The following is a 26,601-nucleotide window of genomic DNA, read 5'->3' as shown; positions in this document are numbered from 1 at the left end:
TGTGAATCTTTTTGAAAGTAGAACATCTTAAGTTAATGAAAAAAATATATATAAATATATAAATTACACATTTAAACAGCTATGTCTGTTGTGGAGGAAAACAAATATGGCGCACGACCTGTTGTATTTCAAAAGCGGTTTTTGAAGTTTATTTATTCAAACTCCCTTAGTGTGCGTAAATGTTCTGGCCTTGACTGAACCACACAATCATGTCGCACCATACATGTTAAGGAAATGCGAGTTTTCAGTAATATTATTTTAGATTAGATGCTTGCATTTAGTTTGTGCTCATTTAAGAATTTTCATGGTTGTAACAGAAATGGGGTTATTTAGAAAAATCCCAATGGCTTTTTAAAGGCTATCATAACAAGACACATATTATGATCACAACGTTAAAGAAACAGCACAGCATAACAGCAATAAAAGGATGGTTGAAACATGTGTGTGGCGGGTACTCAACTTCCCCACTGATTAAAAAGCAAAATAAACCAAGCCATTATAGCCGCCTTGACAAATCTGGATGAGGTCTGGAATTCAAAAATTCCAATAACATAATCTGTGCTGCCACACTCAGTATGGCAAACTGGACTGCAGTTCTCGATTTGGATTGGTCAGTAGAACAGATCAGTCACGTTAGCACGAATGAGCATGCTAGATTGTAACCAGCTCTTTTCAGAAATAGCACAGTCAGTGAAGTGTTACGGAGTGATATAGCTAAATCTAGGCACTCAAAGTCGTATTATCGGAGAGGTTTTTGGTCAGACAACGGGGTTTGTTTTTCTACGCGGCTATCGAGTTTATCAGTTATAACCTATTAACTAGATAGTTAGCTAACTTGATACTGCAGAGGTCTGTTTATGGGTAGGGGGCTAGCTCACTAGCTACTTTCATCCCAACTTCTCAAGATAAAGTAACGTTAGCCAGCATAGCTTTTATCCCAGCTCCTGGGTCTTCAATTACTGGAGTCATGTCCACGGCAGGAGACTTTGGAAACCCGCTGAGGAAATTTAAATTGGTGTTTTTGGGCGAACAGAGTGGTAAGTAGACTGAGATAGCTACGCTAAATGTGTTTAGATTTTTGTTCGCTAAGGTTAGCTTGCTTGCTAGTAGTAGTATTGTTTTTGGGCGAGTCCCTTTAATCGGTATTCACCGACGTAGACTAGCCAAGACGAGTGCCGTGGCTGTTCAATTTTGTCGCAGTATAATGAACCTACATGCTAGTACAAGGCTATGCTACCATACCGCATATTACCTAATGTGTCAGCAAGCACCAGCTGTTTTTTCGTCAGTCTGTGTAGACAAACGCTAATTGCAAAGCTGAAAACTGGTGATTGCCACTTGTCAACTGTTCCCTTGCATTGACTCGATGCGAAGGAATTTAGTATTGGCTGCTATGGTTATCTAGCTATGGTGAAATATCGCTAGCTAGCTTGCGAACATTAGCCAAGCACTTGTTAGCCGGTTTTTCTTGTTTCCGTCAATATAACTAGCTAGGCTAGTTAAGTTAACTAGCGTTAGCCTAGTGTTTGATGTCTGATTGACAGCTACCCACACCATAGGGTAACACATGAGCAAATGTTGGGCTTTTAAATAACTGACATTAGGCTATGTCAACGCATTCGTATAACGTTTGCTGATAGATCTAGTCTAGCTAAGCCAGCGTTCATAGACCACTAACGTTAGCAACTATCTGACTTTAGCTGGCTGCACTGAACTCTATGATAGCTAGTACGAATTTGCCGGACAGTTTCCAGTAGCTTAGCTTGCAGTTGCATCCTCTAGTGTGCTCTCTCGTTAAACTAAGTATAATTTACATGGCGCTACTAGCTAGGTACTGTCTATGGAATAACTAGGTAGGCTAGCTAGGTAAAAGCTGACTTCTAGATGTATCACTTGGCTAACATTCCTCCGATTTTTTGTAAATAGATTCAAGTTACTGTCATCGGTTAGAGCCAAGTAGCTACTAAAGCTAGTTATTTTAGATAGCTAGGTTGTTGCATTAATGTTGGCTATCTAGGGCTAGCTACCAGCTATGTTCGCACACACTTCTGTAGCTAGACTAACATACTAGCTGATTTAGCAACTCCTCATCGTAATTGTCACAATAAATACAACATCGAAGCTCTGTGAATGGGATTTTTCTCGATTTTCAAACGAATGGATACCAGATGTTTACTAGCGTTAGTTCTAAAACCGAATAACGTTAGCATCGAGCTTGTTTTGGTTAATGGTAGCTAGCTAGTCTAGCTAGTTAGACTAGTAACCAATCGAACATAGTGCTATTGGCATTATGCAAGTAACATAATCTTGATATTTTCACCCTTAATCGTTACTGTCAGCTGGTCCCGCTGGCACTAAACCGTTAATTTAACAAAATAAACCATAATATAACCTTGCTGTGTTGAGTAACATTTAAACAAAACTGGAATATATTGAAATGGGATCTCTTTCATTCTGCGTGTGTATGGAACCTGAATCGTAATTTATGTATGTGTGCCTGTGTTTTTCTGTTGGTATGCATGGCTGTTTAACATGATTTACAGTCATTAGATTGAACAGATGGGCGTTAGAAGCAGTACAATACATGCTGGACTGATTATTTCCTTTTCATTTTGGTAAAGAAGGGTAGCTCAATACTGAAACCGATTATCGTCGATATATTGTTCCTCGAAATGAGATATAACACGCTTAATGACTTGTCATAATTCCTAGTTCAGTTTGAAAGTATTTATATTTCATATCCAATGGAGGCTTATGGTATGTTTAATGAGGTTTTGCAAGTTTTGTTTAGTTATTTGGCAGTTGTGGAAAGTGTGGGTTTTTAGGAAGAATTCAGAGAAGCATGAACTGATATTGACCACCACCACCTGTCAAGCTACATCCCAAATGAGTATTTTCTTCGTTATCATGGGGACATTGTCATAGATGATATGCACGTGTTGGTGAATGTATCTTTTATTTACATAGCAGATGCCCTTCTCTCGGGAAATTTACAGGGCATTGGAAGGTACTGTTGCAGAATACGAATATAAAAAGGACATATTGGTTGAGCTACACCTATAGATACTTGTTCACAATGAAAAATAGGATGAGGTGAAGCAAGGCATGCCATTTCACAGTGGTGTTGATGTCAGCTGATGTCCAGAACTATACTAACATGCTGTACATCCTGCAGTTTTGTACTGCATCAGCCTTCAGCACCAACTCAACCCAACCCTCAGGTTTGACATCCTGTCATACTTCCTGCTTACTCACCAGACTGTTATCATTGTGAAATCTTGCATGGAGGATATCATGGTTTTTAATGTAAGTACCATCTTCACAATGTCTTGAAAATTACCTACAAAATGCATGTCCACTGAAGACATTTCTGAAAATGTCATTATTATCCCAAGACATTGCTGAAAATGTCACTATTAATGTGGGGCTAAAATGTTTTCGGACAGTAAGAAGTGCATAAATGTTCTTCACTGGTGTTTAAAGGTCCAGTCGACTGGGTTCAAATTGTGGTTATATTCCCCAGAAGTGACAATTGATTGTTGGTTTAATATTCCTTTCAAGTTTTTGAACCAGATATAACCAGTAAATTGTAATAAACAGTTAGCTTATCTTGAACAAATAAGGACAGGGTGGGCGTGTAGTACAGTACAGTAACATCAGACTACCCGACAACACAAAAGAAAGCAATATAAGCTAGGCTTTACCATTGTATAGTTAAAGCTGTGGATCATTGAATGTGTAATAACATTTTAACACTGAGCTAATTTGCACTGAACATTTGACTCGACAGCAGTCTCAAACTCTGGACATTACACCCAAATAAAGAAAGGCTTTAATTCTACATATCTAAGCTTGAAAGTTACACTACATGGCCAAAAGTATGTGGGTACTCAAACATCACACCCATATGTGCTTGATGAGCATCTCATGGGCAACACCATGGGCATTAATATGGAGTTTGTGCCCCCTTTGCTGCTATAACAGCCTCCACTCTTCTGGGAAGGCTTTCCTCTAGATTTTGGAACATGGCTGCAGGGATTCGCTTCCATAAGCCACAAGACCATTAGTGAGGTTGGGCACTGATGTTGGGCGATTAGGCCTGGCCTGCAGTCGGCGTTCCAGTTCATCCCTAAGGTGTTTGTTGGGGTTGAACTGGAATGCTACATGGGGCTCCAATTCTCTAGAATGTCATTGCATGCTGTAGCATTACGATTTTCCTTTACTGGAACTACGGGGCCTGGCCCGAACCATGATAAACAGCCCCAGCCCATTATTGCTCTTCCACCAAACTTTACGATTGGTACTATGCATTCAGCCAGGTGGTGTTCTCCTGGTTTTTGCCAAACCCAGATTAATTTGTCAAACAGCCAGATAGTGAAGCGTGATTCATCACCCCAGAGAACGCTTTTTCACTGCTCCAGAGTGCAATACCGATGTGTTTTACGCCACTCCAGCCGATGTTTGGCGTTGTGCATGGTGACCTTAGGCTTTTGTACGGCGAACAGGTCTTGTTCTGACATTGCTTCCAGAGCCAGTCTGTATATCTGTCGTGAGTGTTGCAACCGAGGACAGGTGATTTTTATGTGCTACGCGCTTCAGCACTCAGCAGTCCAGTTCAGTGAACTTGTGTGGCCTAATGCTTCTTGGCTGAGCTGTTCTTGCTTCTAGATGTTTCCTCTTCAGGATAACAGCACTTGCAGTTGACCTGGGCAGCTCTACAAGGGCAGACATTTGACAAACTGACTTGTTGGAAAGGTGGCATCCTATGACAGTACCATGTTGAAAGTCACCGAGCTCTTCAGTACAACCAATTCTACTGCCAATGTCTGTTAATGGAGATTGCATGGCTGTATGCTTGATTTTATGCAGCTGTTAGCAATGGGTGTGGCTGAAGTAGCCGATCCCTCTAATTAGAAGGGGTATCCACATACCTTTGGTTCCTCCAGTATCAGAAGTATATATCATTACAACATAAAGGAAATAAAAGGATTTTTTTATTTCTTTGTTCTTTTTCAGAATAAATATGTCCTGTATGTTTACACAGTGAGACTCTCAGGGTCGGAGCATTTGGCCATTTTGGTACAAATGTCCTCTTTATTTCAAGCTTTGAACCATGTCTGTACTGTCTGTACTGTATGTAATTACAGAGATAATGGGGTTTATTTAAGAAGGAGGGGGGGGGGGGGGGTCTTACAAAAAGCCCTGGATTTTTAGTGGGTTTACTCAAATCTTGTCTCTGCCCTGAAGGAAGTTTGTGAAATCCAGGGCCAATGTCTGGTACTTGTCATTACGCATTTCACATACTAAACAGTGTAGCATACTGTTTTGGCTGAATAAAGAGGACTCATGCAGTGAAGTTTTTTTGATGACTCTACAGTGCTGATCAAGGTGTGTTGTGAATACTTGCATCCCCCTCAGGTCATCATGTCCTGGTCATTAGGATTGTCGAGTCTGTTATATGCCTATTGCCAAAATCCCGTACTCCGTGTTCCTTCATGTTCTTGCTAACATGTACTGGCAATAACTTGAGGGTTTCTGTTCTACCCACACTCTGTCACTGTACTTAAGAATATTCATCCGAAAACAAGCCTGAACTGCATTTTTGTACTGAATAATTAGCGGTTGCCATGAATCTCCACACGCCAATAGAATTTAGAATCAAAAGCAAACAATGAGCTTTTCAAATTTTTATAAAGCGGGAACGACCTTCACTGTATTTTCTTGAGCTTTCCTCTTGTGGGTGGATAAAATATTGCTGGTTGACATTTGTTATTGCTCCTTTCCATTTTTCTCGAACTTTACATGGAGTGGTTTACTTTACTAGGGATGAATGCAGAAGTCACTGGTTGTGGGTGCACATTTGCTGCAGTATGTGGCCGGGAACAGAGGGGGCACAGAGTGTTCAGGCGTCTCAGTGCTGCAGCAACGGTGGGAGAGGGAGACCAGAGCAAAAAAATGGGCAATTGGGGAAAAGCAGTGGGGGAGCAAGCAGGGGCACAGATGGAACATTTCGCAACCGGTCTCCCCGTATGTCCCTGTCATGCATTGCCAGACGCTGTCAGTTCACTCTCAGGTCATTTGCATAGCTTATTACTGCAGAAATGTAACAAAAAAATGTTACCAAATGAAAGGGGGTACGTTTTGAAGCAATAGACCCGTATCTTTAAGAGTATAGTAATTTCTGTGTAATCTATTTATAGCAATTGTTGCTGCTGTTCATTTAGGCACTGGTACCATTTAAATTTAAATAAGACTGATGTTTCGACTTTACATCTTCTTCAGAGTCTACTCTTGGCTAAGTGTAACTAATTTGAAGGAGAAAGTAGGAACCCTATCCCTGGAACCCTTGACCATTCATCTTGAAAGAGTTGCTGTGCAGACTGCAAAGAAAACATGTTGCCATTTGGCAAGGTAATACCAGGGTTCATAAATCAGTCTTCAGGATCTGTTAGTTTATAGTCTAATTTAAGTCCATGTACCTGGTGTATTGAAAATATACACAGCAGTGAGCTACAGTGTTGCCCTGGATAAGGGCATCTGCTAACTCATGTTTGTGGTAAGAGTCTCAATGTGGGCTGGTGGTACTGTGCTATTGTGTTCTTAAGCCCAGGGGGCTGAACATAAAGACCGGCACAGAGGGCCTGCTCAAATCTTCATCCTAATTAACCTGACTATGGGTCCCCTCTAATGGAGACCTCTCTGATGGTGTTGCTTCCTATAGTTGCAGTGGGCTGTGAAACCTGGAAGCCGTGTCCCATTCATAATGCCCAGTGTGCTAGTAATGCTGTCGCTCCATGTCCATTCATTTAATCCCCGAGGACTCTCATACCCCTTGGAATTGCCCATACTGACTGGTGTGTTTGAGAATGTTAATGTAACAGCTGTTACCTCACACTGCTCCCCCCATCATTCTGTGTCCTTTGACATGACATGTACACTTGCAGGAATGGGGAAAATAAAGTGTGAGGGAGGGAACATGGGGGAGTAGGGGATTAAAGTATGGCCGGATGAGAGCAAGGGACCTAAGGATTAGGGTGAGGATTGTAATGATTACTGAAGCAGAGGAAGTGTGTGGAAATCGACGCTGAGGACCAACACAGACAAACTGGTGTCTGGTGCCTGCAGGGAGATGTCTTTAAATAGCTTCTGAGTTGTTAAATACAAAGACAAATATAATTTGCATACAGGTAGCCGCCATTGGTATGAACAGAATGATGAAGCATAAGTTAGCCTTTCCTTTTCATTTTCAAAGGCATTTAGGGCTTGCATTGAGCAATTTCCACATGCCCAATTCTGGTCATTTAAAAATAAATAAATAAACAAAAACCAATAAAAACCTGGCCTTCTGCAACAGGAAAGGGCAATGTAGCAGTAGCAATTGTAAAATAGGACTTTTCCTAGTTTTGAGTGCTCTGTTATGGGTGGTCATAAAAGACTAGACCACCTGTTTTTTTGTTGTTGTTTTTTTTAAGTTTTTTTTTTAGGGTTGGGTAGAGTGAACAGTGATGTGTGGTCCCTATGATAGACTGGTGACCTGTCCAGGGTCTATCCCTGCCTCTCGCCCAGTGCACGCTGGGATAGGCTCCAGCACCCCCCACAACCCTGACCAGGAATAAGCGGGTATAGGTAATGGATGGATGGATGGGGTGAAGAGCTCAGTTCTCTGCAGCAGTCGGTCAGCTCCTAGTGTGCATCCCTCTTCCTGTGGGGCAGATTTTGTGCAGTATCTACCAGGAGTGTTGCAGTGCTTTCTCCTAGTTATGCTAAAGGCTAGTGGGTTTACTCTGTTAATGGGTGCACTGCACTCAGCATGCTGTAATGTAGCATTTTCTAAGATGGATGTCTTCATTGCTGTGCAGCAGGCGCTTCACAAGCCAAGCTTTTCTCCTCAGTCCCCGCAGCTGGGCTTCAGCCCTGTGTGTCACTGCATGCTGGTCTCGTCTCTGATCCTGAAAATCTGACAGTGTGGGCTGCGTTTGATGCCTCAGGATTTATATTTGTTTTTTTGCAATACGGTTAAATCACACGCCCTGCTGCAGGCTGCTTATGGTGCAGACTTGAGGTTTGCTTTTGGCACTGATCAGGGCAGAGGTGCTCTTTACAACCAGTCACGCCCTTGTTCTGAGGGGCTCGACGTGCAGTGCATGAAGTGCTCATAACCAGAGAGGAGGGTGGTTCTGGGCTACTCGCTCTCCTGCGCTAAGAGCAGGCCGAGAAGGAAATCATTTCCACATTACTCCTCTCTCATTGAAAGGCGCAAATGTGTCTCCTTAAAGCATGCATATTTCCATTTGTCAAAATATTTAACTCCAATTCGAAAGTGAAGAATGTTCAGAGGAGCATTTATAGCAGTTTTATTGGGGTGTGGTCTGTGTTTCCCACCAGTCTGAAATATAGGCCTAATTGTGGTTTTGGTTGGGTGGGGGGGTTTCATGAGAAGTACATGTTTTTGTAAATTGTCAAAAATTGCTTGGGTACAACCTTATTGGTACCTTTAAAGATAACGTATGTTGGAAATCAGAATTTGTCATTGATTGTGCAGTGTGGCATGGTACTTATGTGCTTGTAAAATGTGAACTCTATTCTCTAAATGTGAACATGTCACATGTTTTTGTTGTTGCATAAGAAAAAAAATCACCAGGTTAAACTGTCCATTCAGAATTGGGCCCAGTTTCTACTTCACAACTGAGCTCCCTTGAAAGCAGCCAATAAAAAGGAAGGAAATTCATAAAACGTTGTATTATCATTTGTTAATACAAACACCCAGAGCATGGCATGATGGAATTCCTATAAGCCTGACAGTTTACCCGTGATGATATGAGAATAATTCTGCTCCTGTTTAATACAAATAGCATACATTAGCGCAGAAAGTGCCTTGCTGCTTTTAGCCACTTGTCTTTATCTTTGCAGTTGCAAAATGGGTCATATATGCATGGGCAGGTACTTGTCAGTCTGTCAAGTCGGCATGCTGAGGCAGTGTTCCTGTTTTAACATTATTTTGAAAGACTATTTAAGCACCCCTTTCTGTTTCCTTGCCTCAGTTTCCCATAGTTCAATGCAGAGTCTATGTCTGTGAGGTTTAGCCTATAAGATGTTGAAATGCAGTGTGTGAGGGTGTGTGTGAGAGCATGCGAGAGTGTGTGTACGCTCCCTCCCCTCTCTGACTAATTATAAGTATTAATTTAGAAAATTTATACGAGTGAGGAAAAGTGAATTCATTGGAGCCTGCAGGTCCCCCAGCAACCATAACGTGATGTATTGCAACGTTTCCACTGTGTGATGGTATTAAAATCAGGGTAGTAGCCAAACTCCTATGGTAACAGACAGACAACGTTCTGAAATTCATAATAGGTGTTCCCGGAATGAATGCGTTTTGAAGCATAGCAGTGCACGTAATGGTGATTGATTTCAGTCCATTCGGCAGGCTGCTGAAATGAAATATGCAATCATGAAAAGGCTGTTAAAGATGTCTCTTGCTAAATTAGAATTGCAAAAGTTGGATTTTGGGGAAAGAGTGCACACATCCTGTCTGTCTGTGCTTAAGTAATCATAGTTTATGGGAAACGTGATGACCTGTATTGTTTGATTGTTCATGAAGACATTGGAAAAACTGCCTGACGGTAGCTTGGCCTCTGTTTCTGTGCTTTCTCACTTCCTTTGATAAATAATTCATAGGTGTGACTCCTGATCAGGCACTTTTTTGAAAGGCTTATTTACTTGGTGAGATTACACAATCCAGACAATACCATCTCATCGTCACGTTTTCTTATCACGCTAGCCTAAACGAGGATATTGTCTGAGGTCAGTCTATGCTGTACATAGGTTAGCCTATTTCAATTACCTTGCTTGCTTTTGGAACCTGACAAGAGAGCAGAATGCAGCAAGTTTTTTTGTTGTTGTTGCTTTTTTGTGAAATATTTAAAATGGCAAAAAGTGAGATTCAGACCTGTCCAAAGCAGTGTCTTCACAGAAATTACAAATTTAGTGGAGGTATACATCATAATGACTACCCTTGCTCATTTTTGAAGAACTACAATGGGCAGGTAATTTGAATTTGGAGATGCCTTTCCCCAACCTCTGATATTAGGCAAAGAGAGAATGGACCGAATTAATAGACGATCGCTTGAAATGCTCAGTTGTATTGCCCAAATTTTCTCCTCAAAATCATCTGGGTGAAAGTGCCTGCCACAAACTCACACATTCTATAGCTGTGTCTCAGGTGTACGTGGGGGATATTTAGCATTCCCACTCGCAGTCAGCCATTGTTTTCTCTCACCCTCATCTTGCAGATAGCCAGTAAAAATAAATTCCTTAAATTAGTTTAGCCTCTGGCTCATGAATGGTAAGGTTAGGATGTGGACATGGGGAACCTGATCCTAATTCAGCTTTCCTGCTTCCAGATACTTTATGAAAACATTCACATAATTTTAATGCACATCTGTGTCAGAAGGAGGGAGTTTGAGGCAACGTGATTGGAGTTATGAATCCATCTATCCATCCGGTATCTATACCCACTTATCCTGGTCAGGGTCATGGGGGATGCTGAAGCCTATCCCAGCATGCATTGGACAAAAGGCAGGAATACACCCTGGACAGGTGGAGATATGAATGAGTAAACCAATTCTTTAGCAAACTCTTTTTGAACCAGAAGTTCTATAGTCCACATTCCTCATAGCAGGTGCCACAATCTTCCAGTAAAGCTGCTGAAGAAGTCCTGCTTGAAGCACCATTACTTACAGGCAGTTAAGCCTTCACTTGTAATATTCTTTTTAATCTTGAAATCTTGCTTTTATTTTCTTTTTTAAAGACTATGATTTAAGCTTTAACGCTGAACAGCTTTTTTTTGTTGATTGAATGAAATGCAGTGCCTGCGGCTCTGGCGGGCCTCACAGTGCTATTTTGGTGTTGCTGTTATCTCTGCCCTCCGGTCCTGGTCAGTGCTTCTCCTCACTGACACGGCAGGGAGACCAGAGCAACCTGCTTACACAGACACGGGGGCCGTGGAACGGGTCAGGTCTGCTTGAGCTGCGGACACGGTCATTATGACAGGTCTCATGCCTGCTCATTAAGGCTCATTGTGCCGCTCAGAGGGAGATTAGCTCTGAGCTCTAATGCCTCAGCGGGTGAATGTGATGGAACAGCACTGCCACGTTGTGACATTCTCACAATGCTATTAAATCTGTGGCTAATTCTTACAGTTTGCTCAGCACAGCTCATTTGTTTTTATAGCTACATACGTGTTGCGGTAATAACCTCACAGTACCTCTGCCATTAAAGATTGCTGTAATTTAAAGCCTCGTGTTTTAATGGGTGATGAAAAGCAAAGCTGGAGCTTATTGGCTTTTTCTTTGGGGGTGGGGGGGTGGTACTACGTCAGCGCTGTAGATTCGGATAGTGATGTAATACATGGGTGAAGTTGCTGTCAGCAGACACTTCAGTTGATAACAGGCCAGTCGGAGGACATTGGGCTGGGTGAGGAGTGGAGGTGGAGGCAGAGAGTGCAAATACACAGCCTCTTCTGCTATCTTTCCCCTCCCACTCTTATCAGAGGTTTTATTTCTGGGCTTGGCATGCGGTATCCCACATGGCCTCTGTCACTTTCACTCTAAGGGGGAAGGGGTGGAACGGCAGTTAGAGTCAAACAATGCTTCTTCTCCAGGCCATTCCTCCACTCTGTCCCACTGCTGCCTTGTATCTCCTGGACAGTGTACTATACCACCACCTTCCACTTGTGATGACAATAAGTAGGAAGAATCTGTGGCTGGTGTTACCTAATATGATCAGGATCTCCTAAATCAAGATGACTTGCTCAAGTGCTTTCTGACCACCTGTTAAATGCGGTAAACTGATATACGCTCAGGATGTTCAGGAGTTTTTATGAAAAATGGCTTTTACTGAAATTGGAAATGCTATTTTAAAATTATTTTTTTTTGTGAGCATGTCATTTTTTGATAAGTTGTAAGGTTAGACATTCCAAGGTGCCGTAAGTCCCTGCTCATAGCATTGTTCTCACAGGGGTCTTCCCGTAACCCTGTGCAGGGAATCCCACTGTCTCTGGCTCAGTGTTCCCTAATAAACAGCTTTGAGATTACAGACAGCATTTTTCACTGAGCAAGTCATGGCACACTAAGAAGCAGACAGGTACGTGTGTGAGATTCCAGAGGGAATACAGATTTAGTGCTGTGGAAAAAGTGATGCACCACCGTGAGTTTCTAGCTGGTTAGCATAATTGACAAACAGGTGACGCGCGATGGGAAGGGAGAAGTTTGTGTGTGGTGAGTCTGAGGAGGTGGAATGTGCAGGACTCACCATTCTTGGGGAGGGCTGTGTGCTTTGACATTCCCCCTGGGCTGGGTTTGGGTTTGGGTTTGGGTTTAGGATGGGGAAGGCTGTCTGTGTTCTCGGTAGAATGCCGGGTGCCTCTGTAGGAGGGGCCCTGCGGAGGACATTCCCAGCATTCCTTCAGCAGCTGGGTGCGTGGCTCACACTGGCGCTCTGTGAACTCGAGGTGTGTCATTTGGTTTCAGTTCCTCAGCTGTGCTTGCCTCCGGCAGTAGGAAGAAAAATTTGCTTGAGCTGCCGAACTGCTTGCTGTGTGGAAGGTTTTAATCCCTTTGGTTATAAGGGTTTCAGGTGTTTTTTTGGTTTTTTTCTTTCCCCCCCTCTTCATCCCTTCAGGTTTTCTTGAAACATTACAACAGAATGGCACCTCCAGAAAGTATTTGAGTTGAGATTTGAATGGTCTCAATGGGTTTTTAGAATATTTAAAGATTTACACATATGTGTTTTATTATATACAAAATAAATATATAAAGTATATTTATATAAAGTATATTGCTGTATTTTTATTTATTAATTTTTTTAAAGAAATGCATACGTCTGTATTTGTATGCCTGCATGCATTGCACACAAGGTATTGCAATATGCTTCTGTTCTGACAGTGTGTCATTGCATAATTGTGATTATGTGGGGGAAGACTTGTCCAGTACTCTAGAAAAAGGAACCAGATTAATCATATTGGTCAACAGACTTCCATTAGGAGCATACTGCTTTTGCCATCTTCCGTTTAATACCGTAAGAATCTCAACCTCTTTCCTGTTCCTTGTGTACACGGTGTCTTCTGCACTTGCATGCTTCTCAGTGGCTATCACATGAGCACATCTGAGCTATTTTCTCTTCCTTCCAATCGGAAGGCATTAAACATGCATTGTATGTAATATGAGGAAAGCATTTGGGAAGGAAATGAGCTGCTTCTTGACATTGACTGGTTTCGATACTGGTCGGAGTGGCTGGGTTTTTCATCAGTTGAATTCAGTTATTCTAGATGTTTGTCATACACTGATATCCTCAGTCTCTTCACTGATCCAGACACTTGAGACTTTCTCTTGTTCTTTTGTGTTTCCAGCATTGATTAGGACAGTTGGGTCAATCTCCTCCTAAGGGTGTTCCTCGATCATAGCCTAGATGTTTTTGCTCAAACCTCAGTGTGAACTGAACTTTTGAATATAAGGTTGAATACAGTCATGGAAAGCAAAGCCAATGGCATTCTTATAATGTCCTCCAACTGTGGGTGATTTAGGAGGGATCGATGAGATTCGTCTGCTTTTTCAGTGGATCGATCTCTCCCGGATGTTCACTTGCCTCTCCTCTGATAACTAGGCTTTAAAAGCAGTTTCATTGAGATGAAAGGTAAACTTTATATCAAATAAAAGCCTGCTTACATTAAGTATATTATTCTGATAATCACTATGTTAAGCTATTAATATTGCATTGCCGCATTGAGATGAATATCATATATTGCCAAAAAGCTTACATATTTTGACAAGAATTTTTTTGCCACATTGCACAGCCATAATCAGAATGACAATAGGCCTAAGTCTTTGCTAAACCGTTATCTATTCTTCATTTCCAGTTGGGAAGACATCGTTGATCACCAGGTTCATGTACGACAGCTTCGACAACACCTATCAGGTCAGTTCAGGCTTTCACCTCAAAGAATGTTTTTGCTGGGTTTAAAATAATAATTGTGCTCTTGCATTCCTTTACAGTTTGTGGTGTTTTCCACACCTGCTCACTATTGCCTCACTCATTAGTCCTGATATGTGATCCTCACACAAGGTCTGGAGATCGTGTATCAGGCAGTGAGCTAGCACATTCTATCCTGCTAGGAGAGAAACTAATCTGTAGTCATGGGCTACAGATTCTCTTGTGGTTCTGAGTTTGGCCGTGGGTACTGAAAAACAACATGGCTGTTGTAAGGAGTGTTTGCAGGTGTTCTTTGGCTTAAGGGCAGCGTGAGCTACGGCCTGTCCGAAGGCAGGTTCCTGAGGGCCCCTGCATTAATGCTAATGTCAGCAGAATTAATGAGCATGCTAGGCTAGTGGAGCCCTCCTCTGATCGATTCCTCAAGAAAGCTTTGGTTCTTAGTAATGTACTTTATTATTGTTAGCATGATGTAAAGTGGGATCCAATTGCATCCTAGTTTTCAGGCCGTGGAGGTAGAGAACATCCTTTGGGTTTTACAGGTCTATTGCAATAGGTTTTCTTCTGTTCCATTGGATTTGCACTCTGTGTCAACTAATTTACGACCTCTAAAGTTGGTTAAATTGATTCAGTTTAATTCCCAGTCTCCATGTTACTTTAAAGACCACTGTCATTACTTCATGACTGAAAAGGAAAATAGGACGTATAAGCATCAGTTTTAAGCAATTTATGTATGTCTCTGAATAACCATTTCTTGCTATGGTTCTAAAGAGCATTTTCTTTGCTCAGTTAGCAAATTATCTGATCAGAAACATTTCTGATATATTTCAATTGGTTGACCATATAATGGAAATGTGAACACTGTCCTGCAAAGTAAGCCTGTAAGTTATTTTTTATTTAGTAGTCTTGACTAAGCTAAGTGGTAGAGTTTTTCTACCCTATCTGATTGTGCTGTTCTTGTGCAGATGTGCTGCAAGGTTAGAGTGATGTGATTGTTTTCACCTATTTACTCTCTCTCCCTCTCCTTTCCCCTATCTGTCTCCATCTTTTTTTTCTTCTTCTCAGGCTACAATAGGAATAGATTTTTTGTCGAAAACAATGTATCTTGAAGACAGAACAGTAAGTGTCACCATTTTTTTCTTGTCTGTCTGGATTTCTTTTTTTCATATACGTTAAGTCCTCAATGTATATGATTGGTGTTTCAATGCTGTGTGCAGGGAGCAGGATGGGGGGTGTAGGCTTTTTCAAAATCTTCAAAAATGTTATTGTCTCAATGATTTTTTTTTTATTATTATGTTTATTTTTGGAGGGTAGCATAAATTGATAAGAATGTAGGATAGGCATATATAAGCATTATGCTTCTGCCTGTGCCTTTTCAGTCACTACCTAATACATAGATTGTTGACTTGTTTATACTGTCTAGACTGTTTATATTTATTGTATTGTGTGTGATGACTGAATAAAAATACTACTACTACTACTACTCAATCAATATGAAAATCACAAACAAAATAACGGCAATGAAACTATACGAGCACCTTATTGATTCGCCTTCCTTTGACCAGTTTAACCTCATTCTATGCTCTGTGCACACTCATGGCCATATTACTTGCCTTCAACCTTAAAATCTTGAGCTTCAGGAATTGGGATTTAGCAAATCAGTACATGGTCAACACAAAAAGTATATTTCAACATGTTTTTACAGTGTTAAGTATTTTACGTAAATGATGCAATAGGCCTATTTCCGATCTGTCGTAAATCTTGACTTTAAAGTGATAGTTTACTTCTGTGGCTGTGATATTATCTCAGTTTTTCTTTGTGTATTTTGCACCCTGAATGCCCCAGTCCCAGTTATTGCGAAGCCAGTAGTTCATCAGAAACTTCTGTAAATATATGAAATATACTTAACCTGTCTGGGTCAATCGAAAATATACATTATAAATGGAAACATTAAAAAAAACCAAGTAAGCTCTCACTTTTAGCTCAAGCCTGTATTTCAATTTCACGTCATTTGAGTGACACTTAACAGTCCTTATACTGTGTTTTGCTGTCAACTGAGCTATGGCTGAGTGTGCTTTCCCTTTAATAACTCGGTTTATACTCACCTTTCTTTGTATTCACCTTCCTTGAGCTGCGGTGGGATATTCACCTTCCTGATTGGTGAATGTCAACTCTTTTTCATATGACACTACCTTACTGAAAATGTGTCCCCTAGAGCCACAATAAACATGAGTGATTTACCTTCTGATATGTGTGTTTGTAAATGTTTGGAGACGACATGGCGTGTGAAGGCGGTGCGTGTATGAACGAGCCAGGGTGGCATAACGAACAGGAAATAGTGCTTCTGTGCTGGCGACAGTGCTATTTTATGTAAATTACAGCACATTATATTCGTTTCACAGGCGCTCTTATCCAGAGTAGCTCATAATGTAGGAGAATGTAGGCTAAGTGCATTCGCCTGATTAATGTGAGCAATGCTGCCAGACCTGTTTAATGGCCTTCCCCAACCAGTATATATGACACATTGCCAAAGCACTTCCGCAGATTAACTTAATAATTGAATGAAAGAGAAATTAAACTACTGACTCAAATTTAGCTGTTTTTGCTATTATTTTAACTCATTTAGCAGAGCCCTGGCTGAACATAAGATCCCATATTGGTTTTGAAAAATGAATTTTTCATTAAAGAATAATTGAAAGTTATGCAGTGCGTAGGTTCAGGTTTGTCAGTTTTCAGATCTGTTAATGATGGAATAAAATACTTTGATTTCCCTGTGTTAAATGGCATCAAAATGATTTTGTCTGAAAAATGTTTTTAAAAAAGTAAAAAGAAACCAATTCTATTATTGTGGCATTCCAGGAAAATTGCTGATTGTGTGTGGTTTTTTGTGTACTAAATCAATGGTGAAAGGCCCTGTCTTCCTCCACCTTTTTATTTCATTGTAAAACATGGATCTGTGTGCTGTCCGGGTCTCTGGGGCTCACTTCTGAACGATGGGGGGTGTGGGGGACCCTCCGTTTTTGGGGCAGCTGCTTGTGTCTCATCACCCTTGTTTCCAACTTCAGTTACTCAGTCCCCCTACAGAATGCTGGTCTTCTTTTCTTCTTATTTTATCTGCCTGTTCTTTTTAAGTTCTCTCTCTTTCACACATACATACATACATACACACACACGCACACACGCATGCACACACTTTGCATGCGTTTTCACATCTTTGTTCATTTTTCATTATTCGTTTTCATTTCAGCATTTTCTTATGCTGTTTTGACTTTCATTGTATTGTTTTGTTTCTGTGTTCACTTCCTTTTTTCCTTTTTCCTTTCTTTTTTCTTCTCCTTTTGTTTTTTTTTTTGTTTTTTTTGTTTTGTTTTGTTTTGTTTTGTTTTTTTGTTTGTCCACCCCCCCCATCCCACACAGATCAGGTTGCAGCTGTGGGACACAGCGGGTCAGGAGCGCTTCCGTAGCCTCATTCCCAGTTACATCCGCGATTCCGCCGCCGCCGTCGTAGTTTACGACATCACAAGTAGGTATCCTCCTCCCCCTCGCTCTCTGCCCCGGGGTCTCACCGCTGCCTCTTCCTCTCCCCCCCCCTCTTCCTGCTCTGTTCCTCTGGTGTTACCTGATTGGCCAGGTGCGACTGCAGCTGTGGGACACAGCAGGACAGGAGCGGTTCAGGAGTCTGATTCCTAGCTACATACGTGACTCCACTGTGGCAGTGGTTGTCTATGACATCACAAGTGAGTGGGGCTCCCATTGATGTTGGTGTTCATCCTGCTGAGAAAAAAAGAATTCTGTCTTCCTGGCTCCCCTGGCTCTCATTCTGCTATTCTTTCTCTTGGTTTTAAATTGTATTTTTTTATATGTGTTGCTTTTTTTGCCACCTGCGCAGACGTGTTTTGATTTTCAGGGGTTGAAATGCAAACATTGCATGTTTCTTTTTTGTAGCATCCGTTATTTCTTTGTTTCAGCAAAAAATGGCTTTTTAACCCTCTAGAATTTTCCTTTTCTGGATTTCCTGGATCCAAAAAGAATAAATGTTGTTTTGTATTCTTTCATGAATGTTGTACGTGCATGTGTCTCATTCTGCCATAAAGGATTTTTTTACTTGTCATTTTTTATATATGCAAATGTTTTTATATGCACTGTATAAATGCTGACAGTATTATAGTAGATGATGAAATACTGATTTGTATGCTGTAATGTTTGCATTGCCACAGAAATGTAATACATTCACTGGAAGGGGATCAGGGTACTAAAATAGGATTGATAGTGAAAAGCCAATACCGAACCTCTCAGATGCTGTAGTGCGATTTAAATTAAGAGTTTGAATATGCTTCAAATCCTTTATGAAAACTGAATTAACGAGGGTGCATGGGAAGTGCCAGAAAAAAAGGCATTTTAAAGTGATGAAAGCGAAATTAAATTACAGAGAGAGCTCTTGTTCATTGAGATTGTGCCAGGTAAGCACTGTGCAGTGTAATATTCACAACCTCTTCAGGGAAGGAGCTTTTCCTTGATTCGTATTTCCTTGATGTACAGTGGACTGTTTGTCCATGGAGTATGTGGCCCATTGTCCACGGCGATTCTTCGTGTTCCCTGGGTTTTTTCTGACATGGTGTCTGAACGGAATGCAAACATGATACTACAATAGGGTTAGATACGCATCTGCGTTCTGAATGAAGCAATGGTAATCTTATCGGATTCAGTTCAAAAGGAAAGATTCTCTCTGTTAACTTTCAGGTACAGGTCTGACCAACTTGTGCTGTTGGAGAGCAGTCATTTGTTAAAAGTGCTCCTTTCCTATATATGTCCTTGTAGCTCGTGATGATCTGTTACTGTTATTTTACAGTGCCAGCTCCTCCCACTTCAGTCCCCATGTTATCTGCCCTGCACATTTTCCACACTGCTTCAGTGTTGCGGCAGCTCCGGTTGCAGCTTGCATTGTGACATCATTGACCGCATTCTCACTGGGGGCGATGAGGTGTTTCAGTACATTCAGTTGCTTTATTTACCCACTGTCTTTCATTTTCACAGCCGTGTGTTTTGTCAGGATCACCTGTCCTGCTGGCACACTGTTTACTGAGCTGCTTGTTTCTCCCCTTTTTATTTTGTTATCAGATGTTAACTCTTTCCAGCAAACCACTAAGTGGATTGATGATGTTAGAACGGAGAGAGGAAGTGATGTCATCATTATGCTGGTGGGGAACAAGACCGATCTTGCAGACAAAAGGTGCGTCACAGAAAAATATCAGTCGTACAGTGATGATGTCGGCAGCTTGTGTCAGTCAGACCCTTGTCTCATGTCCAGCACAACCTACGCATTATTCCTCCTTAGTGTATTTAATGTTCTCATTTGCATTATAAAGTATTTTTCCAGCTTGGCACAGTAAGACGCTGGCCTGAGTCTCCTGGTGTTCTCCGACCCTACGACACTGCTGTGATGCGCATAAGCATTAGCATGTCTATAACACCCACTTATCTTCCAAAGCCTGGATTCGACAGCAGGGCGTCTGCCTCTCAAATAGTTCTCATTAAGTGCCTGATTCAGTCCGCCCACAAAACAGTTGTCAATTCAGTATGAATTTTTCAGCAAATGTTACTTTTAATTTTAGATTGCAATGAAACTGAAATCCAGGAAGTAACCAATGCTGTATTTGCAACCCGAAAGCGCTAAAGGATGTTTCCTTTGAAAGATGTTTTCAGTTTACAGCTATAGGAATTATGTTCTGCTGATTTATAATAATAATAATAATAATAATGATAATAATAATAATAATAATAGAATGTACTGATTTATTTATAGTAGTGGTAGCAGTAGAAGGACAAAAAACCAACTGACATTCTGCTTATGAAACCAGTTTTGGAAATAACATTTTTTGATGTTTTGTACACACTAGCTATAAGGCTGATTTAGCTTCTTGTTTCGGCTTGCTTGTTTAGCTGGGATGCATCAGAAAGTTCATCTGGGAAAAGGTTTTGGACTAGTCTGGTTATACTAAATCATGATGTCATGATGTTTAGTGTGCGCATTGTCATGTCCATTTAGACTGAAAGGGACTACACTGTTCCACAGTGGTCATTGCTCTGCAGGGCCTCCCTTATCAATGGCCTGTCTGCCAGGATTGAATTTACACTCAGATAACTCAATAATTAAGAAACAAATAACTGAAATAAAACACAGTAATATCTAAAGGGCTTATTGTATGAATATTTTTATGCTCCCAGGAGTATTTTAATATCAGAAAAGTGCTTGTTTTAGAATTTGTTGTAGAAGCACATTCAACTTGTATTTGTAAAATACTGGTCTATTCAGTCGAAGACATTGTTCTTCCAGAGAAGGATCCTGAATGCCTTTGTACATTCCTGACTTAAGGAAAATATTTTTCAGGATAATTAAATAAAATAAGTGCTTGAAGAGTCACACAATGCACATTGTCATTAACCTCCAGAGCAAGCTCGTGATGTATACTAAGGCTTTTTTTTTTTTTTTTATCGTTTTTGTGGGAAGATACTGATTGATATATCGCCTGATGTACAAAGTGCTTTTTCCCCATTGGCGGAAGCAACATATGTCTATTAAATGCATAAACGTGTGCTTACGACAGATGCCGTGTGCCGCCTCCCTTAACACTCTTCTGTGCCACAGGCAAGTATCAATCGAGGAGGGGGAGAGGAAAGCCAAAGAGCTGAATGTAATGTTTATTGAGACTAGTGCTAAAGCAGGATACAATGTGAAACAGGTGAGTGTGCAGTGAGACCACGCGCCCGGGATTCTGCTCCCTGCTGCTGACGCCGCTCGCTTCTAAAGGGCCGCTCTCAGAGTCGGCTGAGCTTAGGAGGAAGGGCTTCCCTCGTCCCGGAGGAACCTTTCACAGTCGCTCACATTTCACTGCCTTTGTGTTCTAAGAGTTTAAATTGACTCATGTCTGGATAGAGACAATATTTAAAAAAAACATGTAAATCAGTATTTAGATCACAGGTGCGGTTGCTATAGATGTGAGCAGAAATGACAGCCTCAATGGGGAAAATGACCCATTTGCTAATGAACGTAAATGCGCCCTCTTTGTTTGCTTGATCATAAGCGGATCATTAAGTTTTTCGAATCAACATACAGGGGAACGATTTGGTAAAATAAATTCCAAAGTAATGCTTTAAGCCTTGAGCACATTGAGTAAAAGAATCTGAATATTAATTTCTGCAATTTTGCACAGGGAATAAATACTCTCGGCTCTGCAAGTGTGCTTTAGATAATGGCAGAAGCAGCAGTGGACAGATGACATGGTGCGTGTGTACTTCCAGTGTTTTATTTTTACCTGTTCTTTTCTTTTTGCTTTCTTTCCTTGTTTTTGCTGCGTGTTGTTGTGTGCGTGCGTGTGTGTGTGTGTGTTTGTGCGCATGTGTGTGCGCACGCGTGTGTGTGTGCGTGCGTGTGCGTGCGTCTCTGTGTGTGGTCTGTCCTGCCTCCCATTACAGGCAGATTACCACTGAGGAAGGAGAGCAGAGAGCGAAAGAGCTGAGTGTTCTCTTTATCGAAACGAGCGCAAAGACAGGCTACAATGTGAAACAGGTAGAGCGCATGGCTGCTGTGGGCGGCGCTGTGGAAGCCTGGAGGCGGGGTTTCGCTCTGTCGCCCTCGCAACCGCGTTGACTTGTCTGATGGCTTCTCCAGCACGCGCGGGCGTGCGTGCGTGCTTGCGTGAATGGGAAGGATGTTCACAAGGGATCACTTTTGTAGCAGAACTTTGGCCCACCTACTAGTAAATGCTGAAGTATATTATTCCTAGCCAGGTTTCTTAATGGCCAGAGATGCTTTTTTTTTCTCTGATGCTTTCTCTGATGTTTCTTTGCATGATAAAAAGTGCGTGGGTCAAAGTTTTGATTTAATCCAGCTCTTGGTCTTAATTTTAATTGATTTTATTGCAGTGTTTCTTTAACTTATATTCTAATCATTATAATTTGCATGACTTTTTAGACCCAGATTCAATGTAGCTGAAAAGCATCTTCCTCATTTTAAATGGCAGGTATTCCCAAGTACTTCTAAATTTATTTTTTTAATAACACAGTTATGAGATTGCACGATTTAAGCAAGAAAAATAATTAGCACTTTCTTGAATCTCAAGTTCTTGGGAAAAAATGCTTTACAGTTATATTGCATCTTGCTTATTGTTTTCTGGTAAGGAGTTTGAGAAATACATTGGTTTGTTTGTCTCTGTGAAATGACTATCATCAGATGGTTGTCATCATCGTGCATACATGTGTGTGCTATACCATGTGCGGTTTGCTGTGCTGCTGCTCATTAAATACCTGTCCCTTCTAATAAGTTAATATTTGAATCATCTTTAAAATACGACTTTTTTCCCCAAAGAGGTGAAATTATGACGGTGCACTCAGTACAGTGCATTAGACCAAGGGTACACAACAAGGCCTGGTTTCGGGATTTTGTGCCAACTTCGACTCTTAGTTATTTAATTCACTTAGTCATATCTTTATCTGACATTTATATGAGCACCAGATACAGCCGTAGGCTGCAAATGTATCCCAGAGATTTCACTGTGCTCAAGTGCAGGAGTGAAACAACGTAGTTTGTTGACCTGTCAGAAAACTAAAAGTAAGGTCATTGGTTGGAACAATAACCGGCACACAGACCGGCGCTCCAGGACCGGACTTGTGCACCCCTGCTTTGGACGCCTTAAAGACAATTGTCACACACAAGACTTGCCTTAATGTTGCCAAAGTCCAGGTTGTTTGTTTAAATAAGAGGGATCTGCATATGACAGTGTCCGATTCCTAGCCCAGGTGGTCCTACCAGCTAACCGGTTCAGCTGAGCTGCGCAGCCTTTCCGATTAACATTGCGTTTCTGTGGACTTGGTGCTTGGTGGCTTCTTTTCAGCTGCCCAGAGATTGTTGGCAGTGTCACAGAGGGGAGGCACTTCAGTCTAAAATGCCCATAGAACTGAAATGCCCCCCTCCTCATCCTGATTGGGTGGTTGCGTTGATGGACAGATGGGTCTGAGCCTTTTTTCCCCCCTCCCCTACAGCTGTTCCGGCGGGTTGCGGCTGCTCTGCCCGGGATGGAGAGCACACAGGACAAGACCAGGGAAGACAGTATCCTTAAACAGCAAGAGCTCTGTGCTCACCTGCTCCTTTAATGAGATGCGTTTCTGCCTGTGGAGGGTGGGACTTACCATGACTGACAGGACTGTCTTCGCTTGGACAAATTTATGCCACAGAATCCCAGGTCATATTGTTCACTTAGGATTTTTGTGCAAATTGTTCATTATGTTTACAAACCCTGCCAATCCAGTTCTGTTTATTTGTGGAAATGCAGTTCTGATTTTGGTTCTAGCTCTTGTCATTCCAGTTTCTTTAGACTTTGACAGGCTGGTTCATAAGCTCCTGTCAGCTTGTTATTGTATTCAGGGCTCATTTTACACAACTTTCCTTTTGTCTTTCTGTCAGTCCTTAACCACTCCCCTCACAGTGATTGACATAAAACTGGAGAAGCCCCCGGAACAGCCAGTCAGCGAAGGAGGCTGTTCCTGTTAATACTGGAATTGTTGCCTTTCTCTTTCACCCTCACTCGAGCTCCTTGTACTCTCTCTCTCTCTCTCTCTCTCTCATCCAGCGCCTCTGCTTCTCTTCCGCCTCATCAGCTGCTGTGCCAGTGAAAGCCAGAAAGAAAAGAACACTAGCATTTCCTGTGTCCGTTGTCTTCGTTTCATTGATTCACTAAGAAGACTTTAAAAGATTTACAAGCACAATGTGGATGTGAAAGTTTTGTTTGTCCGTTTTTTGTTTGTTTGTTTGTTTTTCTTATTTTTGATAAACTTCCGCCTTTTGGTTTGGTTACACTGATTCAGCAGATTTCTAACTCGAACTTTCTTTTTAAAACGCACTGTAATAGTTAACATCGTTTTGTTAACCATTTGTAAAATTGCCGTAAATAACGAACGAATCGAACAAGCTATCCCAAAACTTAGCTGCATTGGAAAAGTGTTGGTATGATTTTTTTGATTGATATTGTTTGATAATTTGAACAAACATCAGTTGGCTGAGGGGCTCAATAAATGTGTACTGGTACCATGCAGTGCTTTTGTGGAGATGGTAAATGGTGAATTTAAGCAGAGGTTTCTAGTTTTTATTTTTTTTAATCCTAAAATTTATGAAATGAGTAATAAATTTAAAACCTGCAGTGGCAGCAGGAGTTCAGCCTCTACTCAGACTCATAATACAAATTGTAGGAGATTTTTCTGCAGTGTGGGAAAATTTTCAAAAGCTATATTTTATAAATTAATTAATTAATCAGAGTCAGACCACAGTCTTTTTCCTGTTCAGGATGTAGTCAAAGAATCTGTTGCCTTGGCTGCCATGTTCGATTGTATCTTATGTAAACTATTTAGTCTTTTTTAAAGAAATGCATATAACTAGATTACATATATGGGTATGAGTGCTCTAGTTAACATGATAAAGTTGTAATTTAGGGAAGTGTCATTAAATAAGTGACTAGACCTACATAAAATATATGCAGACACTTTTTTAAAGCATTAATTACTATAGGGCTTCCACTGGCTGATTTTTGTCAATGTTGTAAAATTTGATTTAACATTGTAATACTGGCTTTAGCAAGGTCTTTTGTTATCAAGAAATATTTAACATATTCATTTGATCAAGTGTTTTCTGTTATTTATTTCTACTGGAGTTTTTTTTATCGTTCTTCTAAAACCGCAAATATGTTTCTTAATAATGAGCGTTTTGCACCGATTCAACTAGCATATCCTTGCGTACAAAAATATTACGAAATATGTGCATCGTTGCCCCTCACCCAGTGACAGATATAACAATAAGTGACAGTGTACAGTGTTTTCCATGGAAGGGTAGTTGTTTTAGTTACTGTACCTCTAGGTTATTTTATTTTTATTTTAAAAGAAAAGTAGGCTAAAATGTCACTGCTATGTGCTGTCAAGCACTCAGACTCATGTTTCGCACTGCTAAACTCCATTGTGGCACAGCTGTGTGTCTGTCGGCTATTATAAAGACCTGTATTTAGTAACTATGGAAAATGGCTTTTTTTGTTAAATAAAAAGAAATTTAAATCCGAATTTGGGTTGGTTGCCAGGGTAACCAGTTTCCTTGCATTTCTGATTTTCCTTTTGACATAGGCCACAGTATACTGCACGCTTCTAAGTGATTTCATGATGGAACGAGGAAGATGGGTGTCTTGACGTCTTGTTCGTTGGTTGCAGAGGGACTCCCTCTGCAACGCCTTTGTCAGGCACGACGATGGAGTGAGTTCGATTGAAGAACTTGAAGTTCCGCCCACTGGCTGCGTGGATTTGTGCACCATCTGTGATGTATTTCTGCAAGCCTGCTATTTTCGGTCCATGAGTTACCGCTGATAGATTAGCGTTCCTCATTCTCCCTCACAACCTTCTGAAATGTCCTGTCAAACTGACTTCATAAGAAAATGTCACCATCACGGTGTCCTGTTGCTGTAGACCAGAAGTAAATGCTGGAGGTATTTTCCCTGGCAAAATTAGGGGCAAAATTCCTTTAATTGTTCTTCATATAATGTAGGAAATTAACACTTTGCCTTGTCACAACGATCAATAATATACTGAAGGGTATCAGAATGTAATGAGTTGAGTCTGTCAACAGAGCCAAACCAAGACTGGGTTAGTGTTTTGGGTCACTTTAAACAATTTTTAGAAATTATTTTGTTACAAAATTATGTTAACCTCAATTCTTAATGGGCATGGTGTTTTAGAACCTGCAAACAGCAGTGAGGAGGGACAGAACCTTTGCAGTTGATCTTCCTTGCTTCCCTCATCACCCTCAAAGTATTTTTGGCCAGTGATATTGGCACAGACTTGATGGTGTTTAGAGTCCTTACCACACCTAAAATTCTCATGAATGCTTTCATCATCTGTAATTAGTGGGCAATCTCACTAAACCCTGCTCTTTCTCCCTACTGCGGTTTTAAGAGGTCTGTAGTCTTCTGAACAGTTCAAAAATACACCTGATAACGATCTTCCAGTTCCTCCAGTGTCTGCTGTCACCATTAGCACGGCAGAGCCATTGCATTATCTTACGTTTTTTCTGTCTGTGATTAACAACAGTGTCTCAGATTAGCAATGCACTTAATTTCAAATATTAATGGGTCCATGGCTTGATATACATTGAAACAGTAGTCTTTATATTTACACACCAGCTACATTCAGCTTTTCCACTTTGATCATGGAGATATTCAGATTGTTCTGAATTTTCAGTGCGGTGGTGAATTTTCGGAGCTTGTGTGGGAAATTTGTTACCATTTGAATTGATAACATTTTTAATAATCAAAGCAATGGACAGTGGTCTGCAGTGGTACTATGCTATAGCGATTTTTGTAAAGGCGGGTGGGGACGCACCTTGGAGTGGTGAGAGGAGAGGGGCACTGATGGGGCCAATCAGATTTCAGCTAGTGCCAGTGTCCCTGTGGGCCCATCCCTTGCTACGCCCGTGGTACCATGTGGTAGTTTATTTATGGGCAGATCTAAGATCACACTACCACCACCCATGAGTTCCTGTGTTTCTACACCAAATATGAACTGAATGATTTAAGTAGGAGGCTCTATGAA

General features: G+C 41.1%; 1 protein-coding gene across 4 annotated transcripts; it reads left to right on the top strand.

Moving 5' to 3' along the window:
- The first annotated feature begins 583 nt into the window (after nt 1–583).
- On the top strand, nt 584–25,083 carry rab6a (RAB6A, member RAS oncogene family). Of its 4 annotated transcripts, none has more exons than XM_064350880.1 (8): nt 584–1,037; nt 13,913–13,971; nt 15,049–15,102; nt 17,615–17,720; nt 19,102–19,213; nt 21,457–21,550; nt 23,023–23,089; nt 23,466–25,083. In XM_064350880.1, the coding sequence occupies exons 1-8, from the start codon at nt 968–970 to the stop codon at nt 23,528–23,530; spliced, it is 627 nt and encodes a 208-aa protein (XP_064206950.1). In that variant the 5' UTR covers nt 584–967; the 3' UTR covers nt 23,531–25,083. The 4 variants fall into 4 exon arrangements, with proteins under 4 accessions (XP_064206950.1, XP_064206949.1, XP_064206948.1 ...); XM_064350879.1 differs by lacking the exon at nt 17,615–17,720 and adding an exon at nt 17,401–17,506 and having other exon boundaries at nt 589–1,037; XM_064350878.1 differs by lacking the exon at nt 21,457–21,550 and adding an exon at nt 20,630–20,723 and having other exon boundaries at nt 596–1,037.
- Nucleotides 25,084–26,601: the final 1,518 nt, after the last annotated feature.

The sequence above is a fragment of the Anguilla rostrata genome, chromosome 9, assembly GCF_018555375.3.
Source record: "Anguilla rostrata isolate EN2019 chromosome 9, ASM1855537v3, whole genome shotgun sequence".
NCBI lineage: Eukaryota > Metazoa > Chordata > Actinopteri > Anguilliformes > Anguillidae > Anguilla > Anguilla rostrata.
This window is presented reverse-complemented; position numbering and strand designations above follow the sequence as displayed.